Here is a 17,599-nt window from a genome sequence, read left to right on the forward strand (position 1 = left end):
GTTGTGTGAAAGTAATTGAAAAGCTCAGCAGTAGTCCAGTCTTCACAAAAATTGGAAATTAATTCACTTTAAATCTGCATTAGCTGCAAAAATGACCTTTTTCTGTTAAATGTCTGTTAAATGCTCAGTGTCTCACAGCTGAGACCCTTATTTCTTACAATTCCTTAGAATCTGGGGGAAATTATATACATTTTTTACAGTAAAAAAATGTATAAGAACCAGCATTTACGTTGGTGTCAACCGAACATGAGTAACAGAATAACTTTGATGTACTCTATTTGTGACTGTTACTCATACACACTTATGCCAGATTTCAGCTGTCACAAAATAAGTAATTCCTTCAGGAAACCATTGCAACAGTAATATGCTGGTTGTCTCTTTGTTGAATTTGAAAACAGACACAGTCTGTCTTGGATTTTAAGTCTCTTTGTTGAATTTGAAAAAAAAAACAGTCTGTCCTGCATCTCTGCCTAATTAAACATTGTTTCTGATTTAAAACTGACACAGTAGACCAAACAATAGAGACCCCAAATGTATGGTTTCACAGCTTTTCTTATATTTTTTTTTTTTTTATTTATTTCAACAATAATCATAAACTTATACAATCATGCCAGAGGCAGTTCATATACATTGAATACAATTTGTTGAGGATAAAATACACAAAAAAGCCTCAGACTTATTTCCATTGTGGTCCTCTACATGCATAAAATGAAACGAACAGTTCAAATGGGAATAAAATCAAATAACAAGCAACTCACACTTTACAAATTCTTAAGGCATCCTTATTGGAAAGCCATTTTTTAACTTCACTTTCTAAAGGGCCATGCTTCCTGTAATTGTTTTATATGATCAGGCAATTCGTTCCAAGCAACTGCACTTGAGTACAAAAATGAATTTTTCCCAACTACACTTTTAAACCGGTACAGATATATATTATTTATCCTTGCCCTTGTAGAGATACAATGTACATTTCTCACAAAAACATAGTAATCACACAAGTATTTAGGAACAGTTCTCTGAATTATTTTGTACACCATCATAATTTTAATAAACATTACTCTTTTATCCATTTTTAAAATACCCAATTCCCTGAAATGGTTATTGTTAAGATGCATACGAGGATGCAACCCCAAAACGATTCTGCACAACCTGTTCTGTGCAGTCTGTAATTTATTTTTAACATGTTTTTAAGAGCCACTGTACCAAAAAGTTACTGCATAGTCGAAATGAGGTTGCACTAATGCACCAGCTAACATTGTCATTGTTTGTTTATCTAAATAAGCAGCCTGTCTTGCTAAAAATTTTATTCGATTATTTATTTTTGATAAAGCTACAGCTGCCATGCTATCTCCAGTCATTTTGTTATCAAGAACACATCCCAAAAATTTCACTTCTTCTTCTTCTTATCAGCACTCTCTGAGCAGAGTGTGTACTTTCTACACACTGAGAGACTGTCTCAGCGGGTAGATTGGAAGCAGTGTTTCTTTTCTTTTTTTATCACAAAATCTCTTTATCTTGTTAAATTCTCTTTAGTAATAGAAGCAAAATAAAATTAGCCCATATACAGGTGCATCTCAATAAATTTCAATGTCGAGAAAAAGTTAAATTATTTCAGTACTTCAATTAAAATTGTGAAACTCAAATAAACTCAATGCACACAGACTGAAGTAGTTTAAGTATTTGGTTCTTTTAATTGTGATGATTTTGTGTCAGATTTAACAAAAACCCACCAATGCATTATCTCAACGAATTATAATAATTATAATAATATAATATAATAATTCATAAGACCAATAAAAAAAATAAAAATAAAAATAAAAATATTTTTGTGAATTGTTGGCTTTCTGGAAAGTATGTTCATTTATTGTACATGTACTCAATACTTGGTAGGGACTCCTTTTACTTTAATTACTGCCTTAATTTGGCTTGGCATGGAGGTTATCAGTTTGTGTCACTGCTGAGGTGGTATGGAAGCCCAGGTTTCTTTGACAGTGGCCTTCAGCCATCTGCATTTTTTGGTCTTGTTTTTCATTTTCCTCTTGACAATACCCTATAGATTCTCTATGGGGTTCAAAAAACACAATGGACCAACACCAGCAGATGACATTGCACCCCAAACTGTCACAGACTGTAAAAGCTTAACACTGGACTTCAAGAAACTTGGGCTATGAGCTTCCCTTCCTCCAGACTCTAGGACATTGGTTTCCAAATGTAATACAAAACTTGCTCTCATCTGAAAAGAGGACTTTGGACCACTGGGCAACAGTTCAGTTCTTCTTCTCCTTAGCCCAGGTAAGACGCCTCAGGAGTGGCTTAACAAAAGGAATACGACAACTGTAGCCAAATTCCTTGACATGTTTGTGTGTGATGGTTCTTGATGCCTTGACCCCAGCCTCAGTCCATTCCTTGTGAAGTTCACTCAAATTCTTGAATCGATTTTGCTTGACAATCCTCATAAGGCTGCGGTTCTCTCGGTTGGTTGTGCATCTTTTTCTTCCACACTTTTTCCTTCCACTCAACTTTCTGTTAACATGTTTTTGTTAAATGTGAGCCAAAATCATCACAATTTAAAGAACCAAAGACTTAAACTACTTTAGTCTGTGTGCATTGAATGTATTTAATACACGAGTTTCACAATTTGAGTTGAATTACTGAAATTAACTTTTCCATGACATTCTAATTTATTGAGACGCACCTGTATATATGAATTTGATATTCACTTACAAATTTCCCGTCCACCGTTGCTGTCAAATCTCATTAAAGTGATTTGGATATGCACATATTGAAATTTGGCATAATTGATTGAGACCAAATCCAGTTTCCAATCACTGACTAGTTTTCTGGAGCTTGATCAGTCAGCAATATCAACTGGTCAATATTCACTTTCTATTGCAGGTTGAAAGCTTTGCTTAACTTCTTTAGTGTAGTTTTAAATGGAAGAAAGAAAGGCATAAATGTTTGGAATGACATGAAGGTGAGTAAGTAAAGAATCAAATTTTTTGGATGAGTTAATTCTGTATAAGCCTGCATGCAAGACTATGGCAGCATAAAATAATGCAAATCCCTTATGAATTTGAGAGAGAGAGAGATAGAGAGAGAGAGAGAGAGAGAGAGAGAGAGAAAGAGAGAGAGAGAGAGAGCAGGAAGTTGGAAGATGGCATTTTACTTTGAGTCAATGAATGTTTTCCTGCTTCCCTCCTTTATGTGGAGAAAAACACTTTTGCTCGAGTGTTGCTCTCTCGCTTAACCCCACATCCAGTATGAGGTTGTTCAAGTGCTGATGTCACAGATGAGTATGAGTCTGTGTTTCTGAGTACATGCTTAATTACTCTATAGAATGACCGTATATTGTATGTTTTTTAATTGTAAAGAAGGATTGGTACACGTTAATGCACAACTCCTGTTGATTTAGGTTTAATAGCTAGAGTAAAAAAATAATAATAATAAAATCATTTTGCCACCAGCTCACTTTGATGAACAGGATATTTAATGTATTCAAAGCCCTGTAAATCATAATGAGCTGCAATTAGTTGTAAGTATGCTTGATACAAAAAAGAGGTTGTTTTACTTGAAAAAGTTGAGATGACATCAGCCAATCTCATTGGATGATATGTGGGTGAAGTGGCACATAATGGCTGGTTCAGTCAGAGGTGAAGCAATAACTAAAATGTCTGGCTATGTTCACAAATGCATACTAACATACTATTACTATTTGTAAGGAATAATACCCAGAATGCAATGCAGTTGTATACTTGCTTTTTTATCAGAACTGAATCTATCCATAAAAAAGTAACCTGACATGTCTTGAAAATCACCAGGAAGCTTATATTTCCTTTGCACTCTGTTTTTAGGTACTATAGCGCCACCATTCTGCAGATGTCGGGGGTACAAGATGACAAGTTGGCCATTTGGCTAGTGACTGTAACAGCGTTCACAAATTTCCTGTTTACTCTGCTGGGCGTTTGGTTGGTTGAAAGGGTGGGCAGGCGCAGACTTACTTTGGGAAGCATATCTGGTAAGATTCTGATATACTGAAACAGAATATATTCCAGGGCATGTGTGTGTGTGAAAGATGTACAAGTTCCAAAAATATAGTCCTTGTTACAACTTCCCGGTATTACAACTTGCCCAAGTTTCCACTAAATTTAGTTATTTGAAATGCTATTCTGAACATTTTGAGATAATGCTGAAGTATATATGTATTTACACATATGTATTTTTGATTAATTCTATCTATACAGGTACTGTTTTAAGTCTTGGTATCCTGTCTGTTGGATTCCTCCTGTCAGCCCAGCATTCTCCTCCTGTTACACTACATCTGACAGACCCCACGACACCCAACTCCAGCTGCACAACACATCTGTGAGTATGTTTACCTTCTAGAGCTTCTTGCCAATAGCAATATAAATAATTCATAAGTACACTATATAGGATATAGTACACTCAGTCGCCATATAATGACAGCTGTCTTGTTATTTGGTGTCTTGTCATTTAGCACGTATCAAATGTGACTGAAAAGACAGTCCCCCAGATCATGCATCAGTTCCTATATGTGCAAGACTTCATCTGTTAGCCAATTGATGGAGTCTCTTGATCAGCATGGTTTTTCTGCGGAGGTTGGTTGACCAAGGAAGTTAAAGGGATAGATCGCCCCAAAATTAAAATGATCATCATTTATTCATTATCGTGACATACCATATTACTTTTTGTCCTGTGGAAAACAAAAGAGAAATTTTGAAGAGGTGACAACTCTTAAGTAGAGTGGATTACAAAGAGTATTTGCAGCACTTTTCAAACTGTGAATGGGAGTACAAATAAGTTGGTTGTGGAAAGTGTTAAAATGGTGGTGCGTTCATTTACAAATATTGAAAATATTTGTAAATATATTGTAAATATATTGTAAATATCTCAAAAGTCTGTTGGTATAACTTTAACTAATAGCAATAGTATAATAGTATAAAAAGGTGTTCAAATTCATGTTTCACTCTAAAATGTCTAGAAGTGAAGGATTATACCTATATTATACCTCTCTAGGTAGGTCCTAGCAAGGAAAAGTTTGAGAACTGCTGCTATAGTGATCTGGGGGATTCATACCAGACTAAAGTGAATATCAAGCCTCTATGGGAGATGCCTGAAAATGAGATGCACATGGACAGCTAAGAGGTTATATAAACACTGTGGAATTCAATTGGTACTGAATCACTACTGAATACTATCAGTCTCCACATCATCCAAATCATCAGCACCACCTGCTAGTACCATTGTCCAAAGGTGGATTTCAGGGGCAATGTCATCGACATCTTTCATCTTTGCTGAAGATATTGAGACTCTTAAAATTCTTAGCAGAAAAGAGAAGAACCTATCATGGACCTAGGTTCCCTGATAGAAGCACCCGAGACTAAATGTTGTCAAACAAAGGTTTTAACGTTTTACAGACCCAGACACACCAAATACTCTAAGCCAATCTAGGGACCCCCAATATGTATACATATAAACAGCTCCTTGTTCTGGTTAAAAAAAAAAAAAAAAAAAAAAAAAAACAATAATTAAAATTCTCTTTAAAAGTGCCAGTTTCAAGAAGTGAGTAGTCCTATATAATTCTTAATATTAATGTATTTTATGAATTATATATGAAATGCATTTTTGGACAGTCTCAACACATGATATTGTACAACCTGAACTAACCTAGCCTTGTAATGTAAAGGTAAAATCTGTCATTTGTTGACCTTGACATATAGTTGTGAGGGTCTGTTTTATGTTTTCATTTTTATGTTTTTTGCACATTGGTTGCAGCACAATTCTGGTCACCCCACATGACTTTAATTTGGTAGAAAAAAAGATTTTAATAGCAGTGAAGCAATTTTGTTGAAATGTAAAGTTATATGTAAAGGAATGTAAATTAATTAAAAAAATACTGTTACCATTTTAATTATTTAACTCATTAATATGTCACTTTCTAGAAGTAAAATGGTTTGCATATGCCATTTCAGGTTGAGTTTAATCTATGTCTAGTTGAAGTTGAGTCCAGTGGAGGACTATTGTTATACTAGTGTCTATATCAACACATGCAATTATACCGCCTCTAAAAGGTTCTTCTTGCTTCAGTCAACAAACAACTTACTGCTCTCCAACTTGAGTGAAAATCAATTTTATGTTAGACTCTGTTGGTGTGTACGCTGCAGAAATAACTGCGTGTGTTAGAGGGTCCAAGCTGCTTGTTGTTCCTAAATGTCACAGTAATAGAGTGTCTGAAGTGTAACCTCATAACAATGACACCCCCGCCCCCCTGAGACTGACCGAGTATGGCCTTTCTCTCCATCCTAATTTACTCTTACACTGTCATCCAGGTCACCATACACACCGCCAAAAACAAAGCATGTTTATTTTCCTGCTAATGGATGCGGAATAGCTGCACTGTCATCACAGCAGCAAACCAATTTGTTTACAGACCGACTCTCAAAAGCCCTGTCCTCATAACTTACATAATGGAATACAGTGTTTAATGGACTCACTGTAACTGCCACACAAGACCCATTGAGAAGCCTTCTAGAGATGAATATTGAATATGTGTTGATATATATATTAATGGGAATAATTTTCTTGCATATCTCTAAGCAAGTCATTCATGCAATTTAAAGTTAACATAAATAAGCAGTTGTGTATGATCATATTAGAATGATTTCTGAAGGACTATGTGGCAATGAAGATTTTTCCATCATTGGAATAATGATCGAAATTAAACAAAAATCCTTCATTTTAAAATTTTTAGAATTAACTGCTCCAAAAGTTAAGGAAACACTTAATTATCACAGCATAACACCATCAATTAAAATTTAGGGATATCAATCTGTCCAGTTAGGAACCATAAGTGATTTTAAATCAGTTTTACCTGCTTTGGTTCAAATGAAAGTGACAATACGTGCACTAAGGAGGCAACAAGAAGACAACCCCAAAATGGTCATTGTTTTGCAGCTCTGATTTGGCTCAGGTAGTCCAACTCCTCCAGGATGGCACATCCATACGTGCCATCACTAGGAAGTTTGGTGTGTAAACCTGTACAGTTTCAAGAGCATATACCGAGAGACAGGCCGTTACACAAGGAAAGCTGGACAGGATCGTAGAAGGGCAACAACCCTGCAGTAGGACTAATGTCTGCTTCTTTGTGCAAGGAGGAACAGGAGGAGCACTACCAGAGCCCTACAGAATGACCTCCAGCAGGATACTGTTGTGCATGCATCTGACCAAACTGTCAGAAACAGACTCCATGAGGATGGCATGAGGGCCTGACGTCCAGTGTGACCTATGCTCATAGCCCAGCACCGTGCATCTTGATTGGCATTTAACAGAGAACACATGAATTTGTAGGTCTGCCCTTATTGTCTTTATGAATGACAGCAGGTTCACACTGAGCACATGTGACTGATATGAAAGGGTCTGCAGATGTTGTGAGAAACATTATGCTACCTGCAACATGTTTTGGCAGTGGGCCAGTGATGCTCTGGGGAGGAATATCTTTGGAGGGTTGCACAGATCTCCACGTGCTACACTTTTGTAGCCTGTGTTGTGTAAATATACACGGTGAAGAAGATGAAGAGTCAAAGGGCCCTATCATACACCAAGCGTGCAAGAGTTTTTGCTAGATTTAGCCTGATGCAGTTCACATTTTCCCGGCCTGTGCCGCATTGTTTAAATAGCAAATCCTTTTGCGCGCCCATGTGCATGCTGGTCTAAAAAAGAGGTGTGTTCAGGCGTATTGTTGGCGCGTTTGTTTTTTGAGGAACTGAAAATAGACTGCGCCATAGACCAACTCAAACCTGGTCTAAAGTCTGGCGTAATATTTTTTTCTTTGTTATTTAGAGAGAACGATAGTAATATACACATATAGGTGGGTGCACAACACCCATACACTTTGCTTATTAAAAACACAGGGATGCAAAGCAGCACACAAACATTTTAAAAAATTAAAAATTACATTCTGCCATATAAATAGCAAACCCGCCATGGTGCAAGCGCATCTATCAAATATATAAAGTCAGTAATCAACTTTAGTCAGTTAAAAACCTCATAATCATGAAACGTTTACAATTAAGTTTTGCAACAATGCACCCAAATACGGTAACAGCAATAATGTGCATACAAGGATTTAAGACTTGAAGATATAAAGTAAATAAATTAGGTGTCATCAGCGCAGAAACCATGATCCACTTACTATACATAATCCATTGCGATGTATTTGTTATTAAATGCCCTTCATTCAAGCCCTCGGTTTAGAAACGATTCTCGGTTCAGTGTACTGGTGATCCGAAAACCGATGCAACCGGTTCTTGACTCGAGAACGAGAACTGCTCCAGCAGTGGGCGTGTTCGTTCGTCATCTGGCTCGGCTCGGTGTTCATATTCAGTTCGGTCTTCACAGCAGTTCAGTCAGTGTACTGTTTGAGTAAATGAATTACTCCAGGATATTGGTTTATTCTGACTCAGAGGGAGTGTCAGTCACGTTAAAAAGGTTAACAGTTTAAGTAATTTGTGGATTAATGCTTATTGGAGATGCGAACCGTTTCAAACAATTCAGTTCGATTTGGTGAACTGGTTCAACCGGTTCACTAAGAAGAACCGGTTAAATTGAAAAATTCGTTCACGAATCGGACATCACTAATAGGGACAAGCCATATAGACCATGCACCTGGGCACGCCAACCATTTTTCCGTCATTAAACTAGCAACAGTGGATTCGGACAGGCCCTGAGTGCACCAGCACCCTACGCTTTAGACCATGCACTTAGATAATTAAAATGGGGCCCACAAATCTACAAATCCACAAATCCACAAAGTAATTTCCAAAAATCCAAATACAGAGCAACAGCCCAAACACAACCTTCAGGAAAATGGAAAACTTAGTCCAAACTAAGATATACTGTGGCATTAAGACAGTACAGTATATAGGGTCCATTTTGATTTATGTTGACTTCAGATGAGACGAATTCAAGATCAGTTGGTTGGGTTTTAGTTTTTAAGTAAATTGTCTGGCTCTTACATTACTTTGTGTTTCAGGTCATGCGAGCCCTGTATGTTGGACCCTAGTTGTGGGTACTGTTATCAGGAAAACAGCACTGTTGTGTTTGACTCCTCCTGTGTGCCTGTCAATCCGGCCTCCACTGAGAGAGCAGCATGGGGCAAGTGAGTCACCAGAGACTCTGTGTGTGCAAGTACTTGAGCTCGTCTGTGTATGTTTGAGCATATTATGTGTTTTTATTCATTAAGTACATAACAATGTTATCCAATTCTCACCAGATGTAAAATCTAAAATAAAATGTGTTCCTTTACAAAATATATATTTTCCCTTCTTTGTTTTTTTTTTTCTAAAACATTTTAATTTGTTTATTGTGTCATTACTGTATAATATTGCATTTGTTTGAACCTGCTATGCTTTTTATTTTATTTAAAATTTTTGAAAAATGAAATATTTAAACATTTTGATAATTATTCCTATAACTTATACAATTCATTGTACAATTCATTGTGTGTTTATTTCAGGTGCTTCAACTCCACACATCTGCCAGATAGTGGTATATGGGCTTATAATTTTTGCCCAACATCTTATTCATGGGTTGTGCTCCTGGGACTAGTGCTCTATCTCGCATGTTTTGCCCCAGGTAATATGAGCATGACTGTTTGCAATTAATTCAGCATACATTTATTTTAGTTTTGGAAAAAACAATTATCTGAACCAGAGGATTTTCATGATGATCAGTTCCATTTTCAGTTTGTGAGTAATTCACATTATTATTATTATATACTACTACTACTACTACTACTATTTATTTTGCAGCAATAAAGCAAATTTACATTACATTACAAGCCAGGGTTTTTATTATTTTTTTATTATTATTGTTAAAAAATATATAACACTGCAGTACTAGAAGGCACCTGCCATCCATCACCATTATGCCATTCAGCAAGACATAAAACAACAGGTTGCTCTGAAGGAATTATATGTGTAACAATGCATTAATGTAATTTAAAACACGTTCACCTCTTGACAGGAATGGGACCGATGCCATGGACAGTTAATTCTGAAATCTACCCTCTTTGGGCCAGAAGCACAGGCAATGCTTGTTCAGCTGGGGTGAACTGGACCTTCAATGTCCTGGTGTCTCTAACGTTCCTCCACATGGCCCAGTACCTGACTTACTATGGTAATGCATTAATTAGTGGAGCAACAGCAGTCATGAACATGACCTTTTTGACAGCATCAATACGGTATTTGATCTCTCAACATCAAGAGTATACTAAGCATAAAGGCATTGTAGAACTAATTATGTCTATGACTCACTATTAATTTCCTCTGAAAGTCAACATGTGCAAATTAATATTCTTAATCAACTGGATTTGCTGTTCATGATTCAGCAGCACATGTTTCTGAAAAGAGTATGTTTTTGCATCTTTTAAATGTTAGTTATATTATATATGTAAGGTAAGGAAAATAATAAAGATTTGGAATCTGAATTAATAAAAAAAATATATATGTTGAGGCCATTGAAAATGATGGCATAGCTACTACAATTCTGACAAGGCGGGTAGAACAAAATCATATATTTTTGTCTTGTATAGTATTGTTATTATTTAAATTATTCACATTTATTAACCAATATCTCTTTGTCATTTTCCAGGTGTATTTTTCCTGTATTCCAGTTTGGCTCTAACTGGTTTATTTTTCATTTATGGCTGCCTGCCTGAGACTAAGGGACGGCGGCTAGAAGAGATTGAGTCTTTGTTTGAAAACCGGCTCTGCTCATGCGGGATCTCGGATTCTGATGAGGATCGGCAGGTGGAATACATCCGGGTTAAAGGGTCGAACTACCACCTGTCGGACAATGACGCGTCAGATATCGAATAACTTGTGTGAAACCTCTGGGTTGGTAAACGGGGATAATAAGGTATGGACTGAGCCTCATTCAACCCTGACGTCAGGTCCGCCCACTGTAACAGTCAGGTTGAGTCTCTCTTCACCAAGAACAGGGTTGTAGAGCTAAAAAAAAAACGTGCAGTGCCAGGTCAGCCTTTATAATATTGTTAGTATGTTTTTGAGTCACAGTACATGCAGATCTACTGGCTCATTCCTTCACTGTCAGATGAATATCCTCTGCTTATTTATGTAAAATTAGATATTAGCTGTAAATTCAGTAATACATATGCAGAAGGATATAATTTTTTTCTAAGTGTCTAAGTGTGAACTCAACGCAAATTTTATATTTGAAAATAACACTTATACACACAAAGAAAAATATAAGCTACGTTAGCAGTTAAAAGTTTTGACACACCTACTCTAATGTTCAAAAATGTGAGCGTACAAGTTTCTTAATTTGTGATTTGTAGAACAGAATTTTTGCACATGCAATGAAGAATTTGAGAAGGTGTAATTGTTGTGTTGTGTTTGTGGGAGAGAAAAAAAAAGTCTACAGGTTTGCAACTCTCTGTGACTTCAAATTTACTGATACACATGTGTGGCTTTTCTCTACAACTACAAATCGCACTGTCACAGGTGTTCAGTCGTTTTGACTGATCATTTTGTGTCTTTACGAGCAGCAGGGTTTAATTTGGATTTGTCTGTGCATTTTTTTTTTTTTATTATTCTCATAGATTCTAATAAAATTATATTTTAATAAAATGAAAACTAAAGGAATTTCAAATCACATGAGCCAATATTTTATTCACAATAGAACATAGATAATATAGCAAATGTTTAAACTGAGAAATTTTACACTTTTATCCACTTAATTAGCTCATTTAAAATTTAATGCCTGCTACAGGTCTCAAAAAAGTTGGCACGGGGGCAACAAATGGCTAAAAAAGCAAGCAGTTTTGAAAAGATTCAGCTGGGAGAACATCTAGTGATTAATTAAGTTAATTGATATCAGGTCTGTAACATGATTAGCTATAAAAGCTTTGTCTTAGAGAAGCAGAGTCTCTCAGAAGTAAAGATGGGCAGAGGCTCTCCAATCTGTGAAAGACTGCGTAAAAAAATTGTGGAAAACTTTAAAAACAATGTTCCTCAACGTCAAATTGCAAAGGCTTTGCAAATCTCATCATCTACAGTGCATAACATCATCAAAAGATTCAGAGAAACTGGAGAAATCTCTGTGCGTAAGGGACAAGGCCGGAGACCTTTATTGGATGCCCGTGGTCTTCGGGCTCTCAGACGACACTGCATCACTCATCGGCATGATTGTGTCAATGACATTACTAAATGGGCCCAGGAATACTTTCAGAAACCACTGTCGGTAAACACAATCCGCCGTGCCATCAGCAGATGCCAACTAAAGCTCTATCATGCAAAAAGGAAGCCATATGTGAACATGGTCCAGAAGCGCCGTCGTGTCCTGTGGGCCAAGGCTCATTTAAAATGGACTATTTCAAAGTGGAATAGTGTTTTATGGTCAGACGAGTCCAAATTTGACATTCTTGTTGGAAATCACGGACGCCGTGTCCTCCGGGCTAAAGAGGAGGGAGACCTTCCAGCATGTTATCAGCGTTCAGTTCAAAAGCCAGCATCTCTGATGGTATGGGGGTGCATAAGTGCATACGGTATGGGCAGCTTGCATGTTTTGGAAGGCTCTGTGAATGCTGAAAGGTATATAAAGGTTTTAGAGCAACATATGCTTCCCTCCAAACAACGTCTATTTCAGGGAAGGCCTTGTTTATTTCAGCAGGACAATGCAAAACCACATACTGCAGCTATAACAACAGCATGGCTTCGTCGTAGAAGAGTCCGGGTGCTAACCTGGCCTGCCTGCAGTCCAGATCTTTCACCTATAGAGAACATTTGGCGCATCATTAAACGAAAAATACGTCAAAGACGACCACGAACTCTTCAGCAGCTGGAAATCTATATAAGGCAAGAATGGGACCAAACTTCAACAGCAAAACTCCAGCAACTCATTAGCCTCAATGTCCAGACGTCTTCAAACTGTTTTGAAAAGAAAAGGAGATGCTACACCATGGTAAACATGCCCCGTCCCAACTATTTTGAGACCTGTAGCAGAAATCAAAATTGAAATGAGCTCATTTTGTGCATAAAATTGTAAACTTTCTCAGTTTAAACATTTGCTATGTTATCTATGTTCTATTGTGAATAAAATATTGGCTCATGTGATTTGAAAGTCTTGTAGTTTTCATTTTATTAAAATTTAAAAAACGTCCCAACTTTTCCGGAATTCGGGTTGTATGTGATCTTCCTTTCACTGTCTAGTTTTTGAAGTACAGTAGTTTATTTTGTAATCTGAACCTTCATGTTTTTAGAGTTAAAGATTATTGACACAAAATGTCATGTAGCTTTCTACAGTTCCCTGTGATAGTGTAGTGCGGCCTTAAAAAATATTTCATAATTTGCACTTATGTTTTGACAGCTTTTGTCATTATTGTGTTGTTAAGACACATTTTATAATTTGCTTTTAAATGTAATTTAAATGTTTACATTTTATTTTTATTTTTTTATATATATATAATTTCAATTTGTCTTCCTTATTGCCTAGTGTACAAATGTCACTGCATTGGTCTTGTCCATGGAAAAGTGTAGGATAACCATTTTGACAAGTACATTGTAATATCCAATATTCTGTTGTGCTACTTTGTATGTATACAAACAGAAAAATACACATCAAGATGTCCCAAACCTGAAAACCTGAAAATTGTTGTGGTTGTAGCTTTATCAAAACCAAGTTGATGGCTCCTACAATGTCCACTCAAGTTCCTGTTTAAAGTTGTTCAGTGATAAATAATTGTGCACATCAGGCCTTATGTATTGTATGTATTATTTATAGACATGCTTATGTGTAATTTGACATTTTACATTTTCCATTGGCTAAAACTTAATTTGGTTGAGAAAAGCACAAATTAAATGTTTGGCAATATATCAATTTTGATTTTAAAGGAATAGTTCACCCACAAATGGACCTCAGTCATCATTTACTCACCATCGAATCATTCCAAACCTGAATGATTTTTTTACTCTGTGGAACATAAAAGGAGAGGTTTTAAAGGATATTCAAGCTTCTCATTTACATATAATGATAGTATACAGTAACTAGGGGAAGCCAATCACCATAAAGGACAACACATACATTTTTGGTTTTACTATTCCTTCAAGACACCAATTGTATCTCTAAAAAAAAAAAAAAAACTTGCTTCCACTAGAGTCTGAATAGAGCCATGAGAAAAGTCAGTGAGTTTGAGTCAACATGTATGATGTCATTAAGAGGTTTATTGAGTGGTTTCATGTGTACCAGACGAATTTGGATTTTAGTTTGTACTTGGGAGGTACTCCAACATGGACAGTCGTTTGTGTTATTACCAATTAACACATCTGTTTTAAGTGTATGGATGTAATTTTTATTCATTTATTTATTTATTTTTTGTATGTGGAACAAAACGCAGTGTTTATACGGTTGATGGAAAACAAATGTTGTGTTGTACAGTATTTGATTACTGTTGCTGTATATGTTTTGCTAGATTTATATTCTATAAAAACTAAATATATGAACTTTGAAAACTTGAATATGTACTTGGAGGTAATAATAAAGATATATATAACACAGTATTGTTTTCAAGATTCAGGTTTTCAATCCCACATTCAACAAATCTGAACTGAGCTAACAATCCATTATTTTTTAAATTTTTTTATGTAATTTTGTCTAATTCAGAAATTCAGTCTAACGGTCTAATCCTTTCTCTGCTTCAACGTTAGCAATTTCTTGAAATCCCCCCGCCCCCTCCGTAGAGACCCAGTTCACACCTTTCTCTGCTGTGAGGTTCTTCATTTCTTTATCTCCTGCACGCCTGATGTCCTTGACAGGGTTTCGCGTCACACTTCCCAACTGAGGGTATTCACACTTTTCTATTTTCACCCTGCTTTCCCACCTTTGCTGTTTTTTTTTCTGTTCTGGAGTAATCAAAGGACATAAACATACTATTTCTGATTTTAAACCAGTATATTCAAACTTAAGAATCATCACATGAAGTGTGAATAGCTCACCTTTAACAGGGGGAAACATTCTGGGACAATTTTGATCCATTTATTATGTCCTTAATGAAATCAAGTATTAATTAACTGTTACTGGACCCAAACTACATATTTGCTAGCATCAAGATGCTCTGCATCATAGTCAGTGATAACAAATACTAATTTTGAACAATGTCCCATGCTGAAATATACACAAGTGTGATTTCTACTCAAATCCATTGTTAAGCTTCAGAAGACTTATGGTACATGAGTTGTTTGCACTCATTTTATCAGTGTTTGTATTGAAAAGAACAGTAAATGCAAGTTTGGGAAGACACGCGAAGGTGTGAAAATAATGATAGTGTTCATTTTTAGGTGAACTATTCCTTTAAGATGATCCATTTTGATCAGAAATATTTGTTCTGTGAGGTTTCACAATGGGTTAGTTATTTATACCTGGGGCTTTGCAGAAAGAATGTCTCAAAATTGACGTCAGATCTCTTTTCATGCTCTTCTTACTATGCAGTTTGCAGAAGGATAGGCCTATTTGTGATTTTGAATGTCTCTGTACCAGCTGATTCATCGCTGATGCCCCTGAGGGCATATTTCCTGTTCTAGTATGGCTAGTTGGATTGAATAACTGATGATTAAAATTAAAGCACTGCCACCTTGTGGTAAAGACGCAGGTTTTCTGGTCAGCAGTGGGGAAAGGGACAGAGTTGCTGTGATGAATAAGTGAGCACTGAATTGAAACATCTCGGTGAGAAACAGCTCCTGTTTGTGTCCCTGTTTGTGTCAAAGTTATTGGGAGATTCCCATCACGCCTCTGCGTTTCTGTCTGCAGGTGAGAAAAAATAAACTGATTTTCCTTGTGGTTTTGTGTATAATTAACTTGTTTCTAAGTGTCTGAAACTCTGGATTTTACCTCACTTTGAAAACCACAATTAAGACAATTCACAATGAAGTAAATTATGTATCCATTGAGATACTTTTAAGAACAAAGCCAAGCATTTTCATTATGTTAAATGTGTTCAGTTTTCACGCACTGTAGACTAGGAGAGATTACAGAAAGCAATTTCATTATCATGGTGATTAGGATTATTCAAATTACAGGACAGTTTTTGTTTTACGTCATCTGAGCTGAGATGAACTCCTCTTGGAGATTTACCAACATGCACAAAGACACTACTACCATCAGAACCTGCTGAAACATCATACAACTTGTGGTTCTGAGTGAGCACCGTTAAACTGATACTTTACAAATAACAACCAGAGAACTTGCATGTGTTGAATGTCAATGCATTCAATTTGTTTAAAACACAAACCAAGTGGCATGTTGCTTTAAACCACAAGGGGGTAGTATTTATTTACAATTAATTGCAAGTTTGTAAGAAATTTCACCGATTTTGTGTGGGTGTTTAATTTTTGAGACTTCAGAGAGCGCACAAGCTTATTTTTTTCATATACCTGTGTTGAGCGGTGGCCATCACTGTCCATGTTTTGTGACCTGTCAGAAGAATTAATTGACGCGAACACTGTAAGAAATTAATCAACAAACACTGGACACATACACTGTAATATGCTAGATATGTTAAAAAGTGTTTGAAAGAGCATTTTTCTCATAAAGTAAATAAAGTGTTCTATTTAAGAAACTGGCAAATTCAAATATTGCTCATTTAGTGTTTTTTTTTTCTTAATATATTGTATTATATATATATTTTTTTTTTGTTTGTTAGTTTTTTCTTAAAATCCTCATTTACACAAATAATGTTTTATTTAAATTTTTTAACACTTGAATAATTTTTAAGCGTTTCACAAACTTGTGACTTTTTCTATGGATTTTTTTTTTCATTTCTATTTTTATACATTATCCAATTTAAAATATTGTCTCATTGTTCAGCACAGTCACTTTAATATCTAGTCATTTTAGTTTCCTTTATTATCCAAGTCCTTAAAATCTATGAACAGTGGCTCCTCCAGTTGTTCACAGTTTTTTAAAGGGTTAAATGGATATAAAACAGAGGTCTCAGAATAGTCTCCTTTCTCTGGGCTACAACAGATTGTGATAAATGCACTTTCCTGTGTCTGTTCTTTTTTTATTGGCATATTGCACCTGAATATACTTTACATATATTATTGTGCTCACTTTGGTACTGTGCTCTCAAACTGATTTCCAGCCACTGAGCTATTGTGTGACACATCTTGCATGGGAGCTTCATCTGGCCATGGATTAGCCAGCTTTGTTGGTTGAGAGAATGACACAAACTGAAAAGAGACATATACTGTGACAATTTGGGTTACTTGGGTGTGTTGCAAAAGTTGTTGATTTTAAATAAATAAACCTGAGGAGTATTTTTCATATTGTTAGGATTTCCCAGAGTTGGCAGGGAAGAGGGTATGTGTGGTGTGGGTTTGGTTGGATTGTTTGTGAGGAGCCAGCAGATGTTGAGGATGGTTGCGGTTTCAATACTGTTGAAACAAACACTCAATTTCTGTAGCTGAATTAAATTTAAAATATAGAAGGAATACCACAAACTTACTGAAACATACCTGTATTGTTGCTGACTGGTAACTAGGCTCAGGTTTGAAGGTGTGCAAGGGCT

General features: G+C 36.1%; 1 protein-coding gene across 1 annotated transcript in view; it reads left to right on the forward strand.

Moving 5' to 3' along the window:
- Positions 1–11,319, forward strand: part of LOC132099087 (proton myo-inositol cotransporter-like) — a 99,815-nt gene extending 88,496 nt beyond the window's left edge. The window contains exons 5-10 of the mRNA XM_059505528.1: positions 3,852–4,015; positions 4,242–4,362; positions 9,050–9,175; positions 9,533–9,651; positions 10,042–10,194; positions 10,669–11,319. Coding sequence (XP_059361511.1) covers positions 3,852–4,015; positions 4,242–4,362; positions 9,050–9,175; positions 9,533–9,651; positions 10,042–10,194; positions 10,669–10,895 — 910 coding nt within the window. The 3' untranslated portion in view covers positions 10,896–11,319. The remainder of the gene's footprint in view (positions 1–3,851; positions 4,016–4,241; positions 4,363–9,049; positions 9,176–9,532; positions 9,652–10,041; positions 10,195–10,668) is intronic.
- The last annotated feature ends 6,280 nt before the right edge of the window (positions 11,320–17,599 follow it).

This window comes from Carassius carassius, chromosome 22, assembly GCF_963082965.1.
Source record: "Carassius carassius chromosome 22, fCarCar2.1, whole genome shotgun sequence".
Lineage (NCBI taxonomy): Eukaryota > Metazoa > Chordata > Actinopteri > Cypriniformes > Cyprinidae > Carassius > Carassius carassius.